Source organism: Astyanax mexicanus, chromosome 12, assembly GCF_023375975.1.
Source record: "Astyanax mexicanus isolate ESR-SI-001 chromosome 12, AstMex3_surface, whole genome shotgun sequence".
NCBI classification, from domain to species: Eukaryota; Metazoa; Chordata; class Actinopteri; order Characiformes; family Acestrorhamphidae; genus Astyanax; species Astyanax mexicanus.
The window spans coordinates 8,593,372-8,612,171 of NC_064419.1; the positions used below are offsets into that span (position 1 = coordinate 8,593,372).

The window sequence follows — 18,800 nt, forward strand, 5'->3', positions numbered from 1 at the left end:
TTTCTAAATTAAAAAAACTCTGGATAAAATATAATCAAGAGGGAAATTAGATTTTTTGCACCAGGAGTGTCAAAGTTATCCAAAAGCAGTGTGTAAAACTGGTGGAGGAGAACATGCAGAGATGCATGAAAACTATGAATAAAAACCAGGGTTATTCCACCAAATATTGCAAATATTGATTTCTGAACTCTAAACTTAATGAATATGAACTTGTTTTCTTTGCATTATTTGAGGTCTGAAAGCTCTGCATCTTTTTTGTTATTTCTCATTTTCTGCAAATAAATGCTCTAAATGACAATATTTTTACTTGGAATTTGGAAGAAATGTTGTCCGAAGTTTATACATTATGTATAGAACAATATATATATATATATATATATATATATATATATATATATATATATATATATATATATATATATATATATATATATATATATATACACACACATTAGGTGTTAGTGTGTGTTGTGCTGGTATGAGTGAATTAGAGACACAGCAGTGCTGCTGGACTTTTTAAACACCACATTGTTACAGCTGGACTGAGAATAGACCATCAACAGCATCCTGTGGGCAGCATCCTGTGGTAAGCAGTGTCCTGTGTTCACTAACAAAGGACTAGAAGATGACAAACCACAACCTGTGCAGCAACAGTTTCAGAGCTTCTGTCTCCGACAGTGAGCGATTAAACACAGTGTTTAAAAACTCCAGCAGCACTGCTGCATCTGGAAGGCAAAGCTATTTCTAAAGAAGATCAAAGTTACCAGGAACAATAAATGAAATAAAATATTTAGACTGATATGGGCAATATTTATTGAGCTGTACATACGGAAGTAGTGTAAGGCAAGCGGGCTGCTATGGTATCCCAGGTGGTGACTGTGGTGATGCTAAATGGTTGCCAGGCAGATTCTGTGGTGCCTCATTCATTCCTATTAATATATCAGACCCTAATACACTTGTTCATTGTTTTGCAACCATGACTCATTAATGTTGTTTTAATGGATGTGTGCCGTACCCAAGTCCACTTCCTTTGTCCACAGCACAGGCAGAGTTCCGTACGATTGGCTTAGAACAGGAAATCACCCACACTGTAAAGTTCTGGTGTCCAACTCAATCATTCTTTTAATGAAAATGTCCAATCAGAGCAAAGGCCAGATGTATAGAACCCCTCCCCCAATCTTGCATAGTGCTGCTCAGTGTATTATTGCAATACCAACACATTCCAGTGCTCAAAGGGTTAAAATTCTCCACACAGCACTTAACCCTCCATCTACCGCACCCCATTACCCATTAACTACCCCCTGCTTCAATATCAGAGCAGCTCTATCACATCTGTTCTCCAGTGCACTGCATTTCCTCGACACAAAACTGCAAATAATAAAAAAAAATAAAAATAAACAGATGGATATTGGTGGGTTTAAATGTGGCACAATTGCACTTAAATCTGATGATCAGTTCTTTTAAATTAGAAGCCTTTATTGTGAAAACAATGCAGAATGCGTTAATTAAATTAAATCTAAATGTCGTTTCTGATTTTCTTTTTTTTTTTTTCTCTCACATTTTTATTGTTATTTTTCTTTTCCCCCCTCACACCCCCGTTTGGTGCAGCAGTCTTTTCGTTGGGGTTACTTGGTGTTGTAGGAGACGAAGCGCTGGTTCAGGGGGTTTTCCGGAGATTTCGTCCACTCTTTCTTCAGCTGCTGTTTGAGCTGAGACAGGCGCATGTTAGGGTTTTCCATTTTAAGGCGGGGCATGTTAACCTCCTCGAACGCCGCGTATGCCGCCTTCATCCGCCGCTCGGGGTGACGATCCGTGTCCTCCTTAGTGCTGAAAAGCAAACCCAACATATTTGGGTTATTTGGGTGCTTAAGCAAAAGAAATTAAACCTTTGTAAATCATTTTAGATTTTGGGTCTAAAATGTGTTTTTATTTTTATAATTGGCTGTGGTTCTAAGCTAGGGCTGCAAAAAATGATCAATATTAGCATTTATAAAAATGTGTCGACTCCTAATTTTAGTGTTGACTAATCATTTATTTATTTAAAATTTTTCCCATTTTCTCCCCAATTTACACAGACAATTACCCAACCCACTCATTAGGACTAGTGATGCCCCAACACACCAGGAGGGTGAAGACTAACACATGCTTCCTTCGATACATGTGAAGTCAGCCACCGCATCTTTTCAAGCTGCTACGGAATTAGCATTACCGAGCAGCATCACAGCATGCTTGGAGGAAAGCGCAGCGGCTCAGTTCAGATACATCAGCTCACAGACGCCCTGTGCTGCAGACATCACCCTAGAAATTATGTGGGGAGAGAGCGTCATCTACCCACCCAGAAGGAGCAAGGCCAATTTTGCTCCCTCTGAGCGCCGGCAGCTTGATGGCAAAGCTGCATGAGCGGGGGGGTTCGAACCGGCGACCTCCCGCTCATAGTGGCAGACTAATCATTTATTTGTAACAGCTCCACAATACACACAATACAAGTTCTGTGGACATGAACACAATGTTAAGAGCTGTTCACTTACTTACCTCACACTAAGGTCAGTCACCAAAAGTAACAGACACAAGATACTACATAATTTCTCACTATACAAGTGCATCTCAAAAAATGTGAAGATCATTGAAAAGTTACTTTATTTCAGTAATTCAGTTCAAAATGTGAAACTCTTACATTATATAGATGTTTTAAACACAGCGTGATTTATTTTAAGCATTTCTTTCTTTTATTGTTGGTGATTATGGCTTACATCTAATTAAAACCCAAAAATCAGTGTCTCAGGAAATTAGAATATTATACTATTATAAGTCCAATTGGTACTTTTGGCAGTGTGGGCAGTGTGCCAAGTCCTGCTAGAAAATGAAATCCACACCTCAATGAAAGTTGTCAGCAGAGAGAAGCATGAAGTGCTGTAAGATTTTGTGGGAAAACAAAACTGCACTGACTTCAGACTTGATAATAATAAAACACAGTGGATCAACACCAGCAGATGACATGTCTCTACAAACCATCACTGATTGGTGAAACTTCACACTAGACCTCAAGCAGTTTGGACTGTGTGTCTCTCCACTCTTCGTCCAGACTCTGATCCCTTCATTTACAAATGAAATGTAAAATTTACTGATGATCAGTGATGGTTTGGAGAGACATGTCATCTACTAGTGTTGATCCACTGTGTTTTATTATCAAGTCTAAAATCTTACAACACTTCATGCTTCTCTCTACTGACAACTTTTACGGAAATGCAGATTTCATTTGTTTTTTCATTTGATATGGAGGGCATAGCATACCCTAAAGAAAATGTTATTGTTATAATCATTATATATAAAACCTAAATTTGGCTGGAGATTCGACATCTAGAAGAGATACGTATAATAAAATAAGGGGACAAAAGCAAAAAACAGTATCAGCAAAACAATTGCATTTTTTTTTTAAACAACTCAATCATGAGAATGTGTGTGTGTGCAGTACCTGAGTACAGCAATAGCATCTTCGATGGTTCGAGCTGAGCCTTCTTCCGGAATGATCCGGTTAATGTTCTCCTCCAGAGGTTCCTCCAGGTGGGTCTTCTCTGCAGGATGAGAACAACATTGGGAACCAAATCAGAAACTCAGACCTAAGAATAGATATATTGACCTAAATGCTGTCTACCAAACTATAAAGAAAAATCATATGGTTAAACAAACCAGAATATATGTTATATTTTAGATTCTAGATTCTTGCCCACCTTTCTCCTTGGTTTCCTGTTGAAGCTCCTGTTCTTTCAGAAGGGTCTCCTCAATCTGGGCCCGTGTCACTTTTCCCAAGGGTTCTTTACTCTGTTTCCCCTTTATCTTAGAGTCCTCTTCATCCAGGAGCCGCTGGTTCTCCCTCTTTCTCTCCAGCGCCTCCAATCGCTTCTTTTCCTTGTCATCCTTTACAATAAAGAAAAGCTTTATTACTCTGCAAATGGACAACAAAGCATAAAACTATTAGGGGTGTCATGATTTCGATATTTCATCGAAATCGATCGAAATTATGTCATGGTCTCAAAGTTAAAAAAAAAAAATCAACGATTCCTCCCTCTAAGCTACGCAAGCATGTACGCGCTACGCAAATAGCCCAGCGCGCTAAGCAAATGGCGCAGAATGCTACGCAAAGTGACGCAGCACACTGTAGCCGACGCCGCGGACGTTGTGACTGCTTAAAGAGCAGCCCTTTCTCCAGAGAATGTGGACATTCTCATCTTTTAAAGAAAAACTTTAAAATATAAAAATAACAGTTGTTTTGTGTAGCCTCAAATATGTTAATAGTTTTGGTACCTTAAGGAGCATCTTTCTCTCAGATAAAGTTAATAATATATCTTTGTTAAAGAAAAAAACTTGTCATTCTCAGGGACCAAAAAAAGAGTCTTATTTTTCATGTTTATCTGTTACAGTAGGATAGAGTTCAGTTTGTTAAGGCTCTAATTGTTCTGTTATTTTGTACATGAATGTTCCTGTATTTTTTGATTATTTATTTTATGTTGCACATTGCTGTTTTAATAGTGCACACTGCTGCTACCAAAAAAAGCCACTAGATGGCATTACATATATATCTTAATTAAATTATTTACATTTGACCATTAGTGCCTAATGTGGTGTATCACAGATCACTTGTATCACTTTGCATCACTTATATCAAGCCCACCTTTTGAAATAAGATATTGTAAATTTGATGAATCAAACCAATGACTGACCATAGACTAATCTAAAACTGGCATAGGCCTCTCTGCTGTAAAAAAAAAAGAAAAAAGAAAATTGAGAATCGAGGATTTAGAGAATCGTGACACTCCTAATAACTATCCATACTGTTTAGATTAATGTTGTTTTATTCTTCATGTTCTGTAGAAATGAAGCCAAAGTTAATTGCGATGTTTTCAAATATGTAACCAGACTTGTAACCAGCATAGTACACTCCAGAGACGGAGTCAAACTTGCCTAATCATTTATTAAACCTGCCCTTTATCCCAGACCAAGCATCTCAGTCTGCCTTCATTGAGTTTACAGTAAAGCCTAAAGGACCCAAAGCAGATTGGATTTTTCCCCAGCATACACAGTTTGTCCAGTAAGTTTAAAAATGTCCCAAGAGTAAAAGTGCAGTACATGTATTTTACTACCAAGCCACTTAAATTTTTCTTTTCTACTGTATTTTTCGCACTAAAAATCCTTTAATTTTCCTAAACATTGTCAGTGCGTCTTATAATCCAGTGCACCTTATGTATGAATTTTACCAGTCAGGTTGTAAGAGCAGTAAAGCCACTCCGTTAAAATACAGTGTTATAGTTTCAGTTTCGTTCTCCAGCACTGGGGCTGGAGCAGAATTAGCATTACCCGCTAACCGCTATTTCCCTGTTCAGAGGTAAGTATTATCGGCCTACAGCCTGGTCCTAACCCCCGACTAACACTGCTACAGCATCATTAGCATTACCCCATAACGGTTGGCCGCTATTACTAATGCCTTAGGGCTGGAAAAATGAAGGCAACTAAGCTCACTGTAAATAAATAAACCATTTTCAGGAGAGAAATCTGTGTAGATTAACATCCAGTGCTTGTTTGACTTTAAAATAAAGTAATTTTTTTTCACAGTTTTGTTTACCTAGCTTAGCTTTACTTAAGTTAGTTAGCTACTACAGTTCACTTTATTCCCCAACCTGCTGCGAGAAATTTGGCAAACACCGGTGACTATTACCATTAAAAGAATAAAAAATCATTTTAAATGCTAGTTTGGACTCGTTCCAGAGCAGAACATACACCAATGTGAAAAGAGAGCTGACTGAGACCAAAACCAAATACTACAGAGTCTAGCACGTCTAACTAAACTAATGTTGGCTGACTGAGTAAAACTCATTTAATCACATTGTAGAGTCATATTAGGTTCACATCATTCAGAGCTACCAAAAACTGTAAAACACCTTTAAAAAGGTTATCTATAAAAATGTAGCATTGTTAGCACAGGGAATAATAACTGCTGGAATTAGACACAGCCAGAGATGGAAAAACATATAGGGATGGGCAGGGCTACACATAATACTGCAACCTGACAGTGTAAATACAGTTAATGGTTTAGAATATATTATATTAATTTTATTTGCCACTCAGAATTCAACTGCTACCAACTTTCCATAGCTGCATTTCTCTCCAGGCATAATTCATGTTTTCAAGGTCGTTTCACAGACATCTACCAGCCCGTTCATCATAATGCCTAAAATTAGAATCAGAAATTAAGAAATGCCATTAAGGCTACACGGCAGTAATGTGTCCTATTATGCCCCCTATTAAGCCTGTGTCCTAAATTCCATAGCTGTGTATTTATGCCAACAGCCAAAATCTGCAGAGATTTAAAAAAAAAAAAAAAAATAAGCAATTAAAGTCAAGGACATTTTTACTCCACCCTTCACCACTGAGCAGCATAAAAATAATTATACAGTAATGAGAGTTAGATGGACCTGCTGCATCTGTTTTACAACCTGTGGTACATGTGGGGTCCCGTGAGTGGCTTATAGGGAGCACCCTTTAATGTTCTTAGATTCATAAATTCATTCTGACAGATTGCAATAAACTAGTGGAAGTGTAGGCGGATCTATATACAGTATTTTTTGCACTATAAGGTGCACTTAAAATACTTAAATTTTCCCAAAAATCAGAATTTTACCAGTCAGGTTGTAAGGAGCAGTAAAGCCACTCCGCTGAAGTGCAGCGTTATACAGGAGCTAAGCGCTAGCCCTTTTGCCGTTCAGAGTTAAGTATTATCGACCTGAAGCCTGCTGCTAAACCCGGCTAGCAGTTCTGGAGCAGCATTAGCATTAACCGCTAACCATGGTAAGCGCTATCTCTTTTGCTGTTCAGAGGTGAGTATTAATGGCCCATAGCCTGCTGCTAACCCTGGCTAGAACTGCTGGAGCAGCATAAGCATTAGCCGCTAACCATGCTAAACACTAGCTCTTTTGCGTTTACGTGTTACAACAAGCTACGTGGTACGAACCGCTAACTGATAGTGCTCTTACCGGCTTACCGGAACACTAGGGTTCCTCAGTGTAGCGCTGTCGGGCAGCATTAGCTGCTAACCATGGCTAGCCTTAGTGAAAATCTGGATATCTAAGCTTACTGTAAATAAACATTAGTGCTTTACTCACACAAAAAACAGTTTTCAGGAGAGAAATCCAGCGCTTGTTTTACTTTAAAAGAGACCTGCTTAATTAGAAGGAAAACATGGCGACACCCCTGTTCCTTACTAGTTTCACATAATGCGCCTTATAATCCAGTGTGCCTTGTGTATGAAAATAGACCAGAAAATAGATAGTTTATTGACAGCGTGCCTTATAATCCGGTACGCCTTATAGTGCGTAAAATACAGCAATACTCATTAATGTTCATAAAATCCATACACTCAATCTGACAGACTGTAATACACTAAAGGAAACATAAGGGGGCACTATATAGTACTCAAAAGAAAATATAAAAATAACAGTTGTTTTGTCTAGCTTCAAATATGTTAATATTTGGTACCTTAAGGAGCATCTTTTTTCTTAGATAAAGTTAATAATAAATCTTTGTTAAAGAAAAGAAATTGTCATTCTCAGGGACCGAAAAAGTCTTAAAGTCTTATTTTTCATGTTTATCTGTTATAGTAGGATAGAGTTCAGTTTGTTGGGGCTCTAATTGTTCTATTATTTTGTACATGACTGTTCCTGTATTTTTTATTATGTTGCACATTGCTGTTTTAATAGTGCACACTGATGCTACCAAAAAAGCCACTAGATGGCATTACATATATATCTTAATTAAATTATTTAAATTTGACCATTAGTGCCTAATGTGGTGTATTACAGATCACTTGTATCACTTTGCATCACTTATATCAGGCCCACCTGAAATAAGATAAATAAGATATTGTAAATTTGATGAATCAAACCAATAACTGACCATAGACTAATCTAAAACTGGCATAGGTCTCTCTGCTGTAAAAAAAAAAAGAAAAAAAGAAAATTGAGAATCGAATCGAATTGTGACACTAAAATCGGAAATAAAATCAAATCGAGGATTTAGAGAATCGTGACACCCCTACCATACACTCAATCTAACAGACTGTAATACGCTACAGGAAGTGTATAGGGATCTGTATAATACTCTGTAGTGTTTTTACAATCAAGACACTCAATCTGACAGATTACAATACACTACAAGAAGTGTAGGGAGCATATACTCAATCTGACAAAATGCAATACTCTACAAAATAAATAGGGGGCACACAAGTTCATATGATCCTTATTGCCTATTTTGATTGTGGACCTTAATACACCACAGGAAGTGCAGTGGGCTAGAGCTGTGGTTCTCAAGTGAGTTCCTCAGATGGTCCATATCTTTGCTCTATCCCTATACGTTGGGAATTGAGATTGAGCAAAAATGTGTATTAGGGTTGTCACGATACCAAAATTTTGACTTCGATACCGATACCAACTGTAGTATCACGATTCTCGATACCAAAACGATACTTGGAAGAAAAAAAAAACAATAAAAATATCTGAACATAAAATGTTTATTTTTGACTGAACTGGATTGAACACTGAACAATCAGTGCAAACGTTTTTATTCTAAAATGAAACATTTTAATTATAACCTTAACTATAACATAATTATCTACTTCCACTTCCTAAAAACTAAAACTAAAACCAGAGGTAATGGTAGCCTGACTATGTGAACCTGACGGGCGGGCAGAAGTTAAGTTCTGAATAAGGAAAATAAAGAGACAGAAGAACATTACAATGTTATGTTCATTTTAACACTCACTGCTCCGTTTTATTAATCAACCGTTTACCATTTTTAATAAGCCCATGTTCAGTGTAACGATCAAGCAGGCTACGTGCCTGACCACAGATTTGCAATGGAAACGCGAAAACGTGAACATCTTGAGTTCATGTTTCACAGCCAATGGGATAATGGAGAAATAGAGAAAACCATGGGTCCAAAACAAAACTCCTGCACACTCCTCTCCGTGTTAATGTGATTTACTAGCAGTCGCTAGTAAATCTTAGTAAAGCTACAGACAGAGTGTATCTTGACTAACTCCACTAACCTGTCGACTTATCAGCTCTTTGTAGAGATCAGGGTGCTTGTCTGCTAAATGAATGAGCGAAATATGATCAGAATTATGTTAAATAATACTGTAACATAGAAGCATAGAACTATTATTTAATTAAAATGATTTTTAAGAACAGCTAAACACAGTGCTGCAGGTCAAACGCGGAGGCGTTCACGTGCGAGAGAGAGAGACAGAGAGAGACACAGAGAGAGAGAGAGAGAGAGAGAGAGAGAGAGAGAGAGAGAGAGACAGAGAAAGAGACACAGCGAGAGTGAGAGAGAGAGAGAGAGATTTGCGTGTTCTGATGTGAGCTACTCACAGGTAAAGGTTCTCTTTTAGCTCTTCGTGCTCATATTCTAGTCCCACACATAAGTCTGCAGCTCCCTCAGTGTTTTCTGTCGTATTTTGCGGCTAGCGCGAGCGCTTACAACTAACACCGCCACGAGGTGCCGCCGCGCTTGTGCCGAATCCGCTACTGAATCCGACTCCCGCTTCGCGGACAGAATCGGCACAACAGCCCCCGCTGTACAACTGCGGGAGTGAAAACAGCGCTAATAAATAAAGTAGTTTAGTTTCACTTTCAGTTTTCGTTATTTTCGTTATTTTATTTAAAAATAAAAATATAAATAAAAAACAGATGCCTACATCTCAGACTATTTTCCCACACTTCACTCCTCGCGCCCGTTTTGTCCACAAGTCGCGGACGAGAGACATCTGTTATTTTAGCCGTCGCCATTCTACACTCGCTGCTGCTCTGCTGGCTTGCGCGTGAATCGATTCATTTGTTCAGAACACTAAGTTTATCTGAATCCTGCCACACCGACTGCTGCGGTGTGAATCAGTTTTCTTATGAACTGAATCAAATCGCGCCTACTAATTTGACTCATTTGAAGCTAGTGACTGGGCTATATACAGTATCGAAAGCATCGAACGCTAAAGAACCGAATCGTTTGTGATGACGTAGTATCGAAAAAGAATCGAACCTTCGGTACACCGTGCAACTCTAATGTGTATTGCCTAGAGGCCCTAGTGGAAACAACTTTTCACACCTCTGGGCTGCACTGAAGAACACTAGCTTAAAAAAAAAACACCAACCTGTCCCACCTTGAGCTGGAGAAAAGCTCCAGAGGGTCCGGTGCCACACTAACACAGAAATTATTAATATAATCGAGGTGTGCTCTTCCCCAGGAGATGCACGCAGCCCAAATTAACGTCCAAAAGCCCTAAATTTCACAAAGTCCCTGGAGCAGTAGCAGTAGAAGGCAGTATCTTTCCACCTCCTCCCACATCACGAAGAAGAATCAAGGCATTTACTAGGATCTAAACGTGTAACTGTCAAAGATGGAGAAATTATACTTAATCTGAAATATATGATGACACTCTATAGGGGTTTTAAATGTTTATATGATCCACACATTCATTCTTACAGACTGTAATAGACTACATAAGGCGTAGGTGGTGCTCTATAATACTCCATAATGGTTTTATGATCCAGACGCTCATTCTGACAGACTGTAATAGACTACATGAGGCATAGGGGGTGATCTATAATGCTTGATAATGGTTTTATGATCCACACACTCATTCTGACAGAGTGTAATACACCACATGAAGCATAGAGGACGCGCCATAATGCCCCATAATGGTTTTATGATCCATACACTCATTCTGACAGACTGTAATACACTACATGAGGCATAGGGGGTGCTCTATAACACTCCGTAACGGTTTTACGATCCACTCACTCATTCTGACAGACTGTAATATACTAGATAAGTTGTAGGGGACGCTCTATAATGCTCCATAATGGTTTTATGATCCACACACTCATTCTGACAGACTGTAATACACTACATGAAGCATAGAGGACGCTCTATAATGGCTTATGAGCCACACACTCATTCTGACAGACCGTATTACACTACATGAGTTGTAGGGGACGCTCTATAATGCTTGATAATGGTTTTATGATCCACACACTCATTCTGACAGAGTGTAAAAACACTACATAAGGCATAAAGGACGCTGTATAATGCTCTATTTTGTTTATATGATCCTCATGCTCATTCTGACAGATTGTAATACACTACATGAAGCATAGAGGACGCTCTATAATGCTCCGTAATGGCTAATGATTCACACACTCATTCTGACAACCTGTAATACACCACATAAAGCATAGAGGGTGCTCTATAATGCTTCGTAACGGTTTTATGATCCACACACTCAATCCGACAGCCTGTAATACACTACATGAGGCGTAGGGGGTGCTCTATAATGCTTCGTAATTGTTTTATGATCCACACACTTAATCTGACAGATTGTAATACAAACCCCCAATGTGGTTTACATCTTATAAGGTCAGAATCTATACTTACATGTAACAGGCAGGTGTGAACAGGGTCAGTGACACCTGCGTAGTTAATCTTTATCATGTTATCTACAGGTGAATGAGTTTCCGTCCTCTCGCTGTCCGATGCATTATTGAGAGTGTGTTGGCACAGAGTGAGGCCGCGGTGTTGGCAAGTTCTGCTGGTGTTTAGAGACGAGAGTGTAGTGAAGCTCCACACTGTTCCTTGTCAACCTGCTTCTGCTGGACTCCGTCACCTGATCCATCACTGGCCCTCTGCCCCAGAGCCACCAGCGCTGCCACTTTACTAATTACATACCACCACAAACCTCCAGTACACTCTGAGACCAGCTGAATGAGAGTGTGGGTCATATAAACCTTATAGAGCATTATAGAGTGCCCCTATGCTTCCTGTAGTGTATTACAGTCTGTCAGAATGAGTGTGATATGATATGACCATCATAGAACATTATAGTGCTCCCTCTATGCTTCCTGTAGTGTATTACAGTCTGTCAGAATAAGCATGTTGATGATATGGTCATCATAAAACATTATAGAGCTCCCCCTATGCTTCCTGCAGTGTACTGCAGTTTGTCAGAATGAGCGTGTAGATTATGTGAGCAATATAAAGCATTACAGAGTGCCCTCTACTAAGGCTGCACAATATACACAATTGTTTAAGCATCTTCATTGCGATGTGTGCATGCACAATAGTCACGACAGGACGTGCAATGTCACCTAAGGCAATTAAATCAAACACAACATGCTGCACCTTTTGATTCTTGACACAAGAAGTAAATACACAGTGTTGTAAATTTCTGAGTGAACAGTGCTGTCTCTGTGTCTGTGTGAGTGACAGGCTGCTGCTGCCCGAGAAGTGTGAGGGGGAGGGGGGCAGGAGTAAACTGATGACATCAGGGGTCCTGCAATGCCTCATATCAGAATGAGCTACACGCATATCAATAATATAAGCATTATAAAGCGCTTTATTAGACGAACAGGATCCCCACAGAAGAGGATAAACATGACACACACACACAAATCCAACGCAACATACAGTTATTGGCCAATCACAGCAAACGTCTGACACATTGACCAACCAAAGCTTAGAAAATCTAAAAATAGGCCAATCGCTGCGAACTGCTGAGATGAAAGAGTCCCGTCAAAGCACAGGACACACAGCAAAGACAACTGGGCCAATCAAAGAGATCAGTCACTCACACTCACACACTCTCTCTCTCTCTCTTTCTCTTTCTCTCTCTCACACACACAACAGAGCAAAAAAAATAAAAACAAATGCTTACGGAAACGGAAACAGTAAAACACATATGTAGGTAAAAAAGATTGAGAGTGAGAGAGAGAGAGAGAAACAGACAAAGATAAAGAAGTACGTAAAGAAAAAGAGTGAAAGACTGTGGGTGAGATAAAGAAGTATAGAAAGAGAGTGAGTGAGTGAGAGAGAGAGAGACAAAATACTAAATGAAAGAGGGGTGAGTGAGAGAGTGATTGCAAGAACGAGAAGTAAAGAGACACAACAAAAGAGTGAGACAGAGTGCAAGAGAAAAGAGAAAGAGATAACGAAGTGACAAGAGGGAGAAAGAGAAGCATAGAAAGAGAGTGATCATTATCATTTTATCATTTTCTGCACAACTAGGGATGAATAAAAACCAAATAAAAATACAAAAATTTTTTTTTTCTGACTGAAGCAGAAGAAAGAGTTCATGTTTTAGCTATGAGTTCTCAATTCTGTTTTAGTGAAACACACAGCTGTACTGTGAGATTTTAATGTGAGGAACCTGGAGTAGCTGAACCGGGATCAGTAGAAAAGAATGGAGAAAGACAAAACAGTCTCTGGTGCCCCCTAGTGGTCACTGATAAACCTGCAGCACTGAAACTGTAGGCTCTCCTCCTGCACCTCTGCTTGAACCTCAGACCTTCAATCTTAATGTGGCCTTCAGATTAGCTCAAGAACAGTGCATAGGGAGTTTCATGGAATGGGTTACCATGAATGAGCATCTCCATGCAAGCCTCACATCACGTAAAGCGTCAGATGCGGTGATGTAAAGCAGAAAACGTATAAACTCTAGAGCGGGGTGTTCAAACTTTTTTGTTGGGGGTCAGAAGGAGAAATATATTTGAAGTCATGGGCCACACTCTGTAATAAAACAAATAATAGGAATATACCACTTTAAATAATATTTTTTTTCCTGATTATTTCATTTACACATCATTTTACTAACTGTCTTTATATTTGACAGTGTTGTTTAAACTAAGATTTTTCAAATTGATGTTTAATTTCATGATGTCTCTTAATATTAAACTCCTTAATTACGGCAAATTTTAGACTCTTTGGCCCGTTTTTCTGCGCTAGAAAGGCACACCCTCTCCGCTTTAGACTCTTTGGCCCGTTCCTGACACCTAGCGTTCAAACTATGAATCTCACATTATAAAAACCTGCTTAACAGCGGGCCAACTTTCATTCTATTTCTAAAATACCTCGCGGGCCGAAAACGGAAAAAAGAAAACGGGCCGTAAATGTCCCGCGGGCCGTAGTTTGGACACCCCTGTTTTAGACTCTTTGGCCAGTTTTTCAGCGCTAGAAATGCACACCCTCTCCGCTTTTAGACTCTTTTGCCCAGTTTTCCTGCGCTAGAAATGTGCACCCTCTCCGCTTTTAGACTCTTTTGCCCAGTTTTCATGCGCTAGAAATGCGCACCCTCTCAGCTTTTAGACTCTTTGGCCCGTTTTTCTGCGCTAGAAATGCGAACCTTCCCCCTTTTAGACTCTTTTGTCTCGTTTTTTTGAGCTAGAAATGCGCACCCTCTCCGCTTTTAGACTCTTTAGCCCGTTCCTGACACCTAGCGTTCAAACTTTGAATCTCACATTATAAAAACCTGCTTAACAGCGGGCCAACTTTCTTTTCTAAAATACCTCGCGGGCCGCTCCAACAAAGAAAACAGGCCGTAAATGGCCCGCGGGCCGTAGTTTGGACACCCCTGGTCTAGAACATTTTTAATGTGCCCATTAAATTTGAAATGCTGATATTAAGTAAGGAAATGTGTAATCTGGTGTTTTGTTGCACTTTTAGGGATGTAGGCTGAGTTGAGTGTCACCCTCCTCCCATTGTGTATCTGTCCTCAGTACTTTGTGTAGTGTTACAAATTAACGATTAGTCAACAGTGAACAGTTTGCAATGCTATCCTCACTACAGTTCCTCACCTTTCTCTGTTCTTTCTTCAGAACATGCTTATCGCTCTCCTGCCAGAGCGCATCCTCCAGTTCCTTCTGTTTCCGGGCATCAGCGACAGCTTTGGCCTCCGCCTTCCGTGCCCTCGCAGTCGAAGACTTGGAGTTCTCACCCTGGAACTTCTTAGGCATCCCTAGGCCTGGCCTATACACACAAACACACACAGACACATAATTTTTCAGTTTTTTCTACTTTACCTCCACTTCAGTGAATACAAATCATTCTTTAAGTCCCCCCTTAAGGACAGCTGTTCACATGCATTTGTTGACAAGCTGACAAAAGAAAAAAAAACAACAACAACAACAGTGGAGCCAACAGTTGTTTGTTAATATTGCCTGAACTGATCATGTTTTGACCGTTTAAACATCTGTTTACACGCCTACGAGAGAACGTACAAAAGCCCGTCACAGTCAAAGCTGCTGATTCCGGCCTAAACTCAGCTTTTCCAGAACGAGAGGCGATGCAGGGTGAAGGTCGTGACCTATAAAGAGAGGAATCCTCAGTGTAGCTGTGGACAGAACTGCAGGCAGGGGCATTTTTAGCATACCAGCAATGATAGGGTACGTCAGACAACCACAGCTTGTTTATATACCTTTTTTAAATAAACTTATAGTATAAAAACACAATATCATAAGTTATAGAAAGGTTTAGTTTCTTTCCAATCAGAACAAAGAGAGTAAAACAATTATGGAATCAGCACTTTTGGAGAAAGTTCTTTCACTTGTTTAATTTTGTAGAAAAAGATTATCAGGGAGACATGTCACAAATCTACCTTCAAAATTCCAACATTTTGGCATTAAAAAAAAACAACAATAAAAATATATTATAAAAATATCTCTGTAATTTGCATCAGATAAAAATCAAATCTGCTAATTAGTCTTCAGTTAAAAAACACAAAGCAGACTGACACAAAAGCTCCAACACAAGAAAGGATCATAAAGCATCACAGAATGTTACATAAGGTGTTGGTTATGGGAAGGTTTTACAAGAGAAACATACATGTAGACCAAGGAAGACATCAAAAACGTCAAGATAAAAAACCTTAAAGCATCATGTATTGAAACAGAAAATGCACAATAAACAAATGAGAAAAACCCAGGAAACCGAAGTCTATGTCTGTGAGTGAACTGTAAGATATTGCTTTAAAGAAATGGAATTTTACATACAGGAAAGCCGAATGAAAGCCATTATTAAAACCTGAAAAGAAAAAAAAAAACAAGCTGTGGACTGTGAATGACTGGATTAGAGTAATCTATGGTTATGAGTCTGCATTGGGCAGTTTGTGAATTCCACAGTCATTGATTGACATGGGCCTGCATGTCCGGTAAAGGGAGATAACAATCATTAAATCTTCAATAAATGCCAAAGTCTACACTGAATTATTGGACACCTTCCTTATTCCATCAGCTGAAAGGATGTTGGATGATGATTGCGTAATTTTGATGCATCTTACCAGGGCAAAAGATGACAATAATGTCAGTGGCATGGCCTGCAAATAGCCTGCATCTCAATCCAATTAAAATAACAAGGTTTTAACCTGCAAAGCTGATTTGGCAACAGCAATGAGAGACAGTTGGAGCCAGATTGATGAATATTTCATTAGTTACTGTCATTAGTTAAGTCTGTGCCTCAGAGAATTCAAGCTGTTACAGAAGCCAGAGGTGGTACTAATGGTGCAGCGTTTTCCCTCATGATTCTATAATATTTACCTTAGAATTGAGTGATTCCATATTTTTCCCCTTTACTTTTTAATCATTTTTACCCTGTATTTTTTTTACAATTATATTTATTTTTAATCTATAATTTATTTCTACAAAATGGAAAAACTGAAAGAACTTAATGCAAGAGTGATTATTCCATATTTTTTGCCAGTGGTTGTAAATGAGCTACTGTCTGACACCAATCTTTAAATGTAAACAAAACAAATATTTTAGGATATACTATTGAATATGATATTGATATTTTTAACACAGCTACCATTAAGCTAATGCTAAATGCTAAATAGAGAAAAATAATCTGTGAAACAAAGCAGTGGGTGGAAACCATTTAATTTTTTTATTTGGTGTAAAGTAATTAAAAGAGTAATAGATGCTTTTGTCATCTGCACTGATTAATACATATTTATTAATCAGGCCTAGACAAGTTATCAAGATCTATATCATGATATAATTTCAGTCGATAAGACAATTCCAATATGAATACGAACAGTATAAAAGCATCAGCGCTATACAGCTCTAAAAAAAAAAATAAGAGACCACTTAAAAATGATGAGTTTCTGTAATTTTACCAAATTTAAAACAAATTCAATTCAAAACAAGAGGAAGATGGATGATCACAAGCCATCAAACCAAGCTGAACTGCTCGAATTTTTGCATCAGGAGTAGCATAACGTTATCCAAAAGCAGTGTGTAAGACTGGTGGAGAAGAACATGCCAAGATGCATATAAAAACTGTGATTAAAAATCAGGGTTACTCCACCAAATATTGATTTCTGAACTCTATGAATATAAATTTGTTTTCTTTGCATTATTTCAGTTATTTTAGCCATTTCTCATTTTATGCAAACAAATTCTCTAAATTACAATATTTTTATTCGGAATTTGGGAAAAATTCCATAATCCATAGTTTATAAAATAAAACAACAATGTTCATTTTACTCAAACATACACCTATGAATAGCAAAATCAGAGAAACTGAATCAGAAACTAAAATAGTCTTTTAATGTTTTTACAGAGCTGCATGTAATTACGCATTGAGAGCTGGATAATATGGTAAAAATATAATAGAACAATATTTTCACAATACACTGTATTTATAACAGCATTTTATTTATTTATCACGCAGACAAAATGCATCAGCGTGGCAGGTTCTGCTATTCTGCTATTCAAATGCTCGTTTATGAATATTATAGTGATTATTTTGTTTTTGCTGCACATCATCCAATTAAACAATGTTTTATACTCTCTGTAATGAAATGTACAGTTGGGTCGGTGTTCTTTAAGCACTGGTAATTTTCCTCAATATGCTTTTTATTGATCCAATAAGAATATTTATTACGATATGGAAAACAATTTATTTACTTTCCAGCTCTAATCTGTAATTTACACAGAAATCCGGTTTGTCACAAGAGTCTCAATTTAGAGTTTTATGTGATTTATATTACACCAAAATTATGAAAAAAATATATAGGAGAAAATAGCATCGTTCTTGGAATTGTCTCATCCACCTTAAATGCAGCAGCAGCTTCATTCTGGCGCCTTACCAATTACAGTCTGACTGCTGCACCATTTAAGGTGGAACGGAAAAATTCAAAAAGTAGCCAGCTTCATTTTTAAACCGGCTACTAATCCTAATATTCTCAGTAATACACATATTTGATAACAATCAATTAACATTAAATATACAAAAAACGAAGCAGCTAGTTTTATCATTTAATCACGGTTTAGTTTCTGTGTTTAATAAGGAGCTGCTTTAGCATCGCTGATAGCTACTTGTTTGGCTAAGAGGCTAAACAGCGGGTATCCTGCTTCTGTTTAATAGTATAAATACGTTCAGAACGTTTTAATAAGATGGTAAATTAGACTAAATTGTGATTTATATCATTAACCTGAAATAAACCGTTTTTTTTATCATAAAACTATGTTTTTCATCCACTTTCACTGACCTGTCAGAGCTCCAGCGCCGCTGCTCGCCCTTCTTCTCTGAATGCTGATGCTGGACTTACTACACCTTCTGTCACTATCTAGTGGCCAAGTACTGACATTACAGCGACCTGCTCGAGAGCGCACTCGTTGGCCACTTTATTGGAAACACCTACTGCTATCACCCCGTGCTTTCACTGACTGGCCACTTTATTAGAAACACCTACTATAACTTGTGCTTACACTCTATGGACACTTTATTGGAAACACCTACTCTAACTTTAGCTTCCACTCACTGGCCACTTTATTAGAAACACTTACTGCTATCACCCTGTGCTTCCGCTCACTGTCCACTTTATTAGAAACACCTACTTGCTACATTGTGCTTCCACTCGCTGGCCACTTTATTAGAAACACCCACTATAACTTGTGCATTCACTCACTGGCCACTTTATTAGAAAC

At 38.4% G+C, this 18,800-nt stretch overlaps 1 protein-coding gene across 1 annotated transcript; it reads right to left on the reverse strand.

Annotated features, from left to right (window-relative positions):
• Positions 1-789: 789 nt before the first annotated feature.
• On the reverse strand, positions 790-18,468 carry ccdc124 (coiled-coil domain containing 124). The gene is made up of 5 exons (XM_022670845.2): positions 18,362-18,468; positions 14,670-14,841; positions 3,729-3,915; positions 3,473-3,572; positions 790-1,827 (listed from the first exon to the last, which is right to left on the reverse strand). The coding sequence occupies exons 2-5, from the start codon at positions 14,826-14,828 to the stop codon at positions 1,626-1,628; spliced, it is 648 nt and encodes a 215-aa protein (XP_022526566.1). The 5' UTR covers positions 14,829-14,841; positions 18,362-18,468; the 3' UTR covers positions 790-1,625.
• Positions 18,469-18,800: the final 332 nt, after the last annotated feature.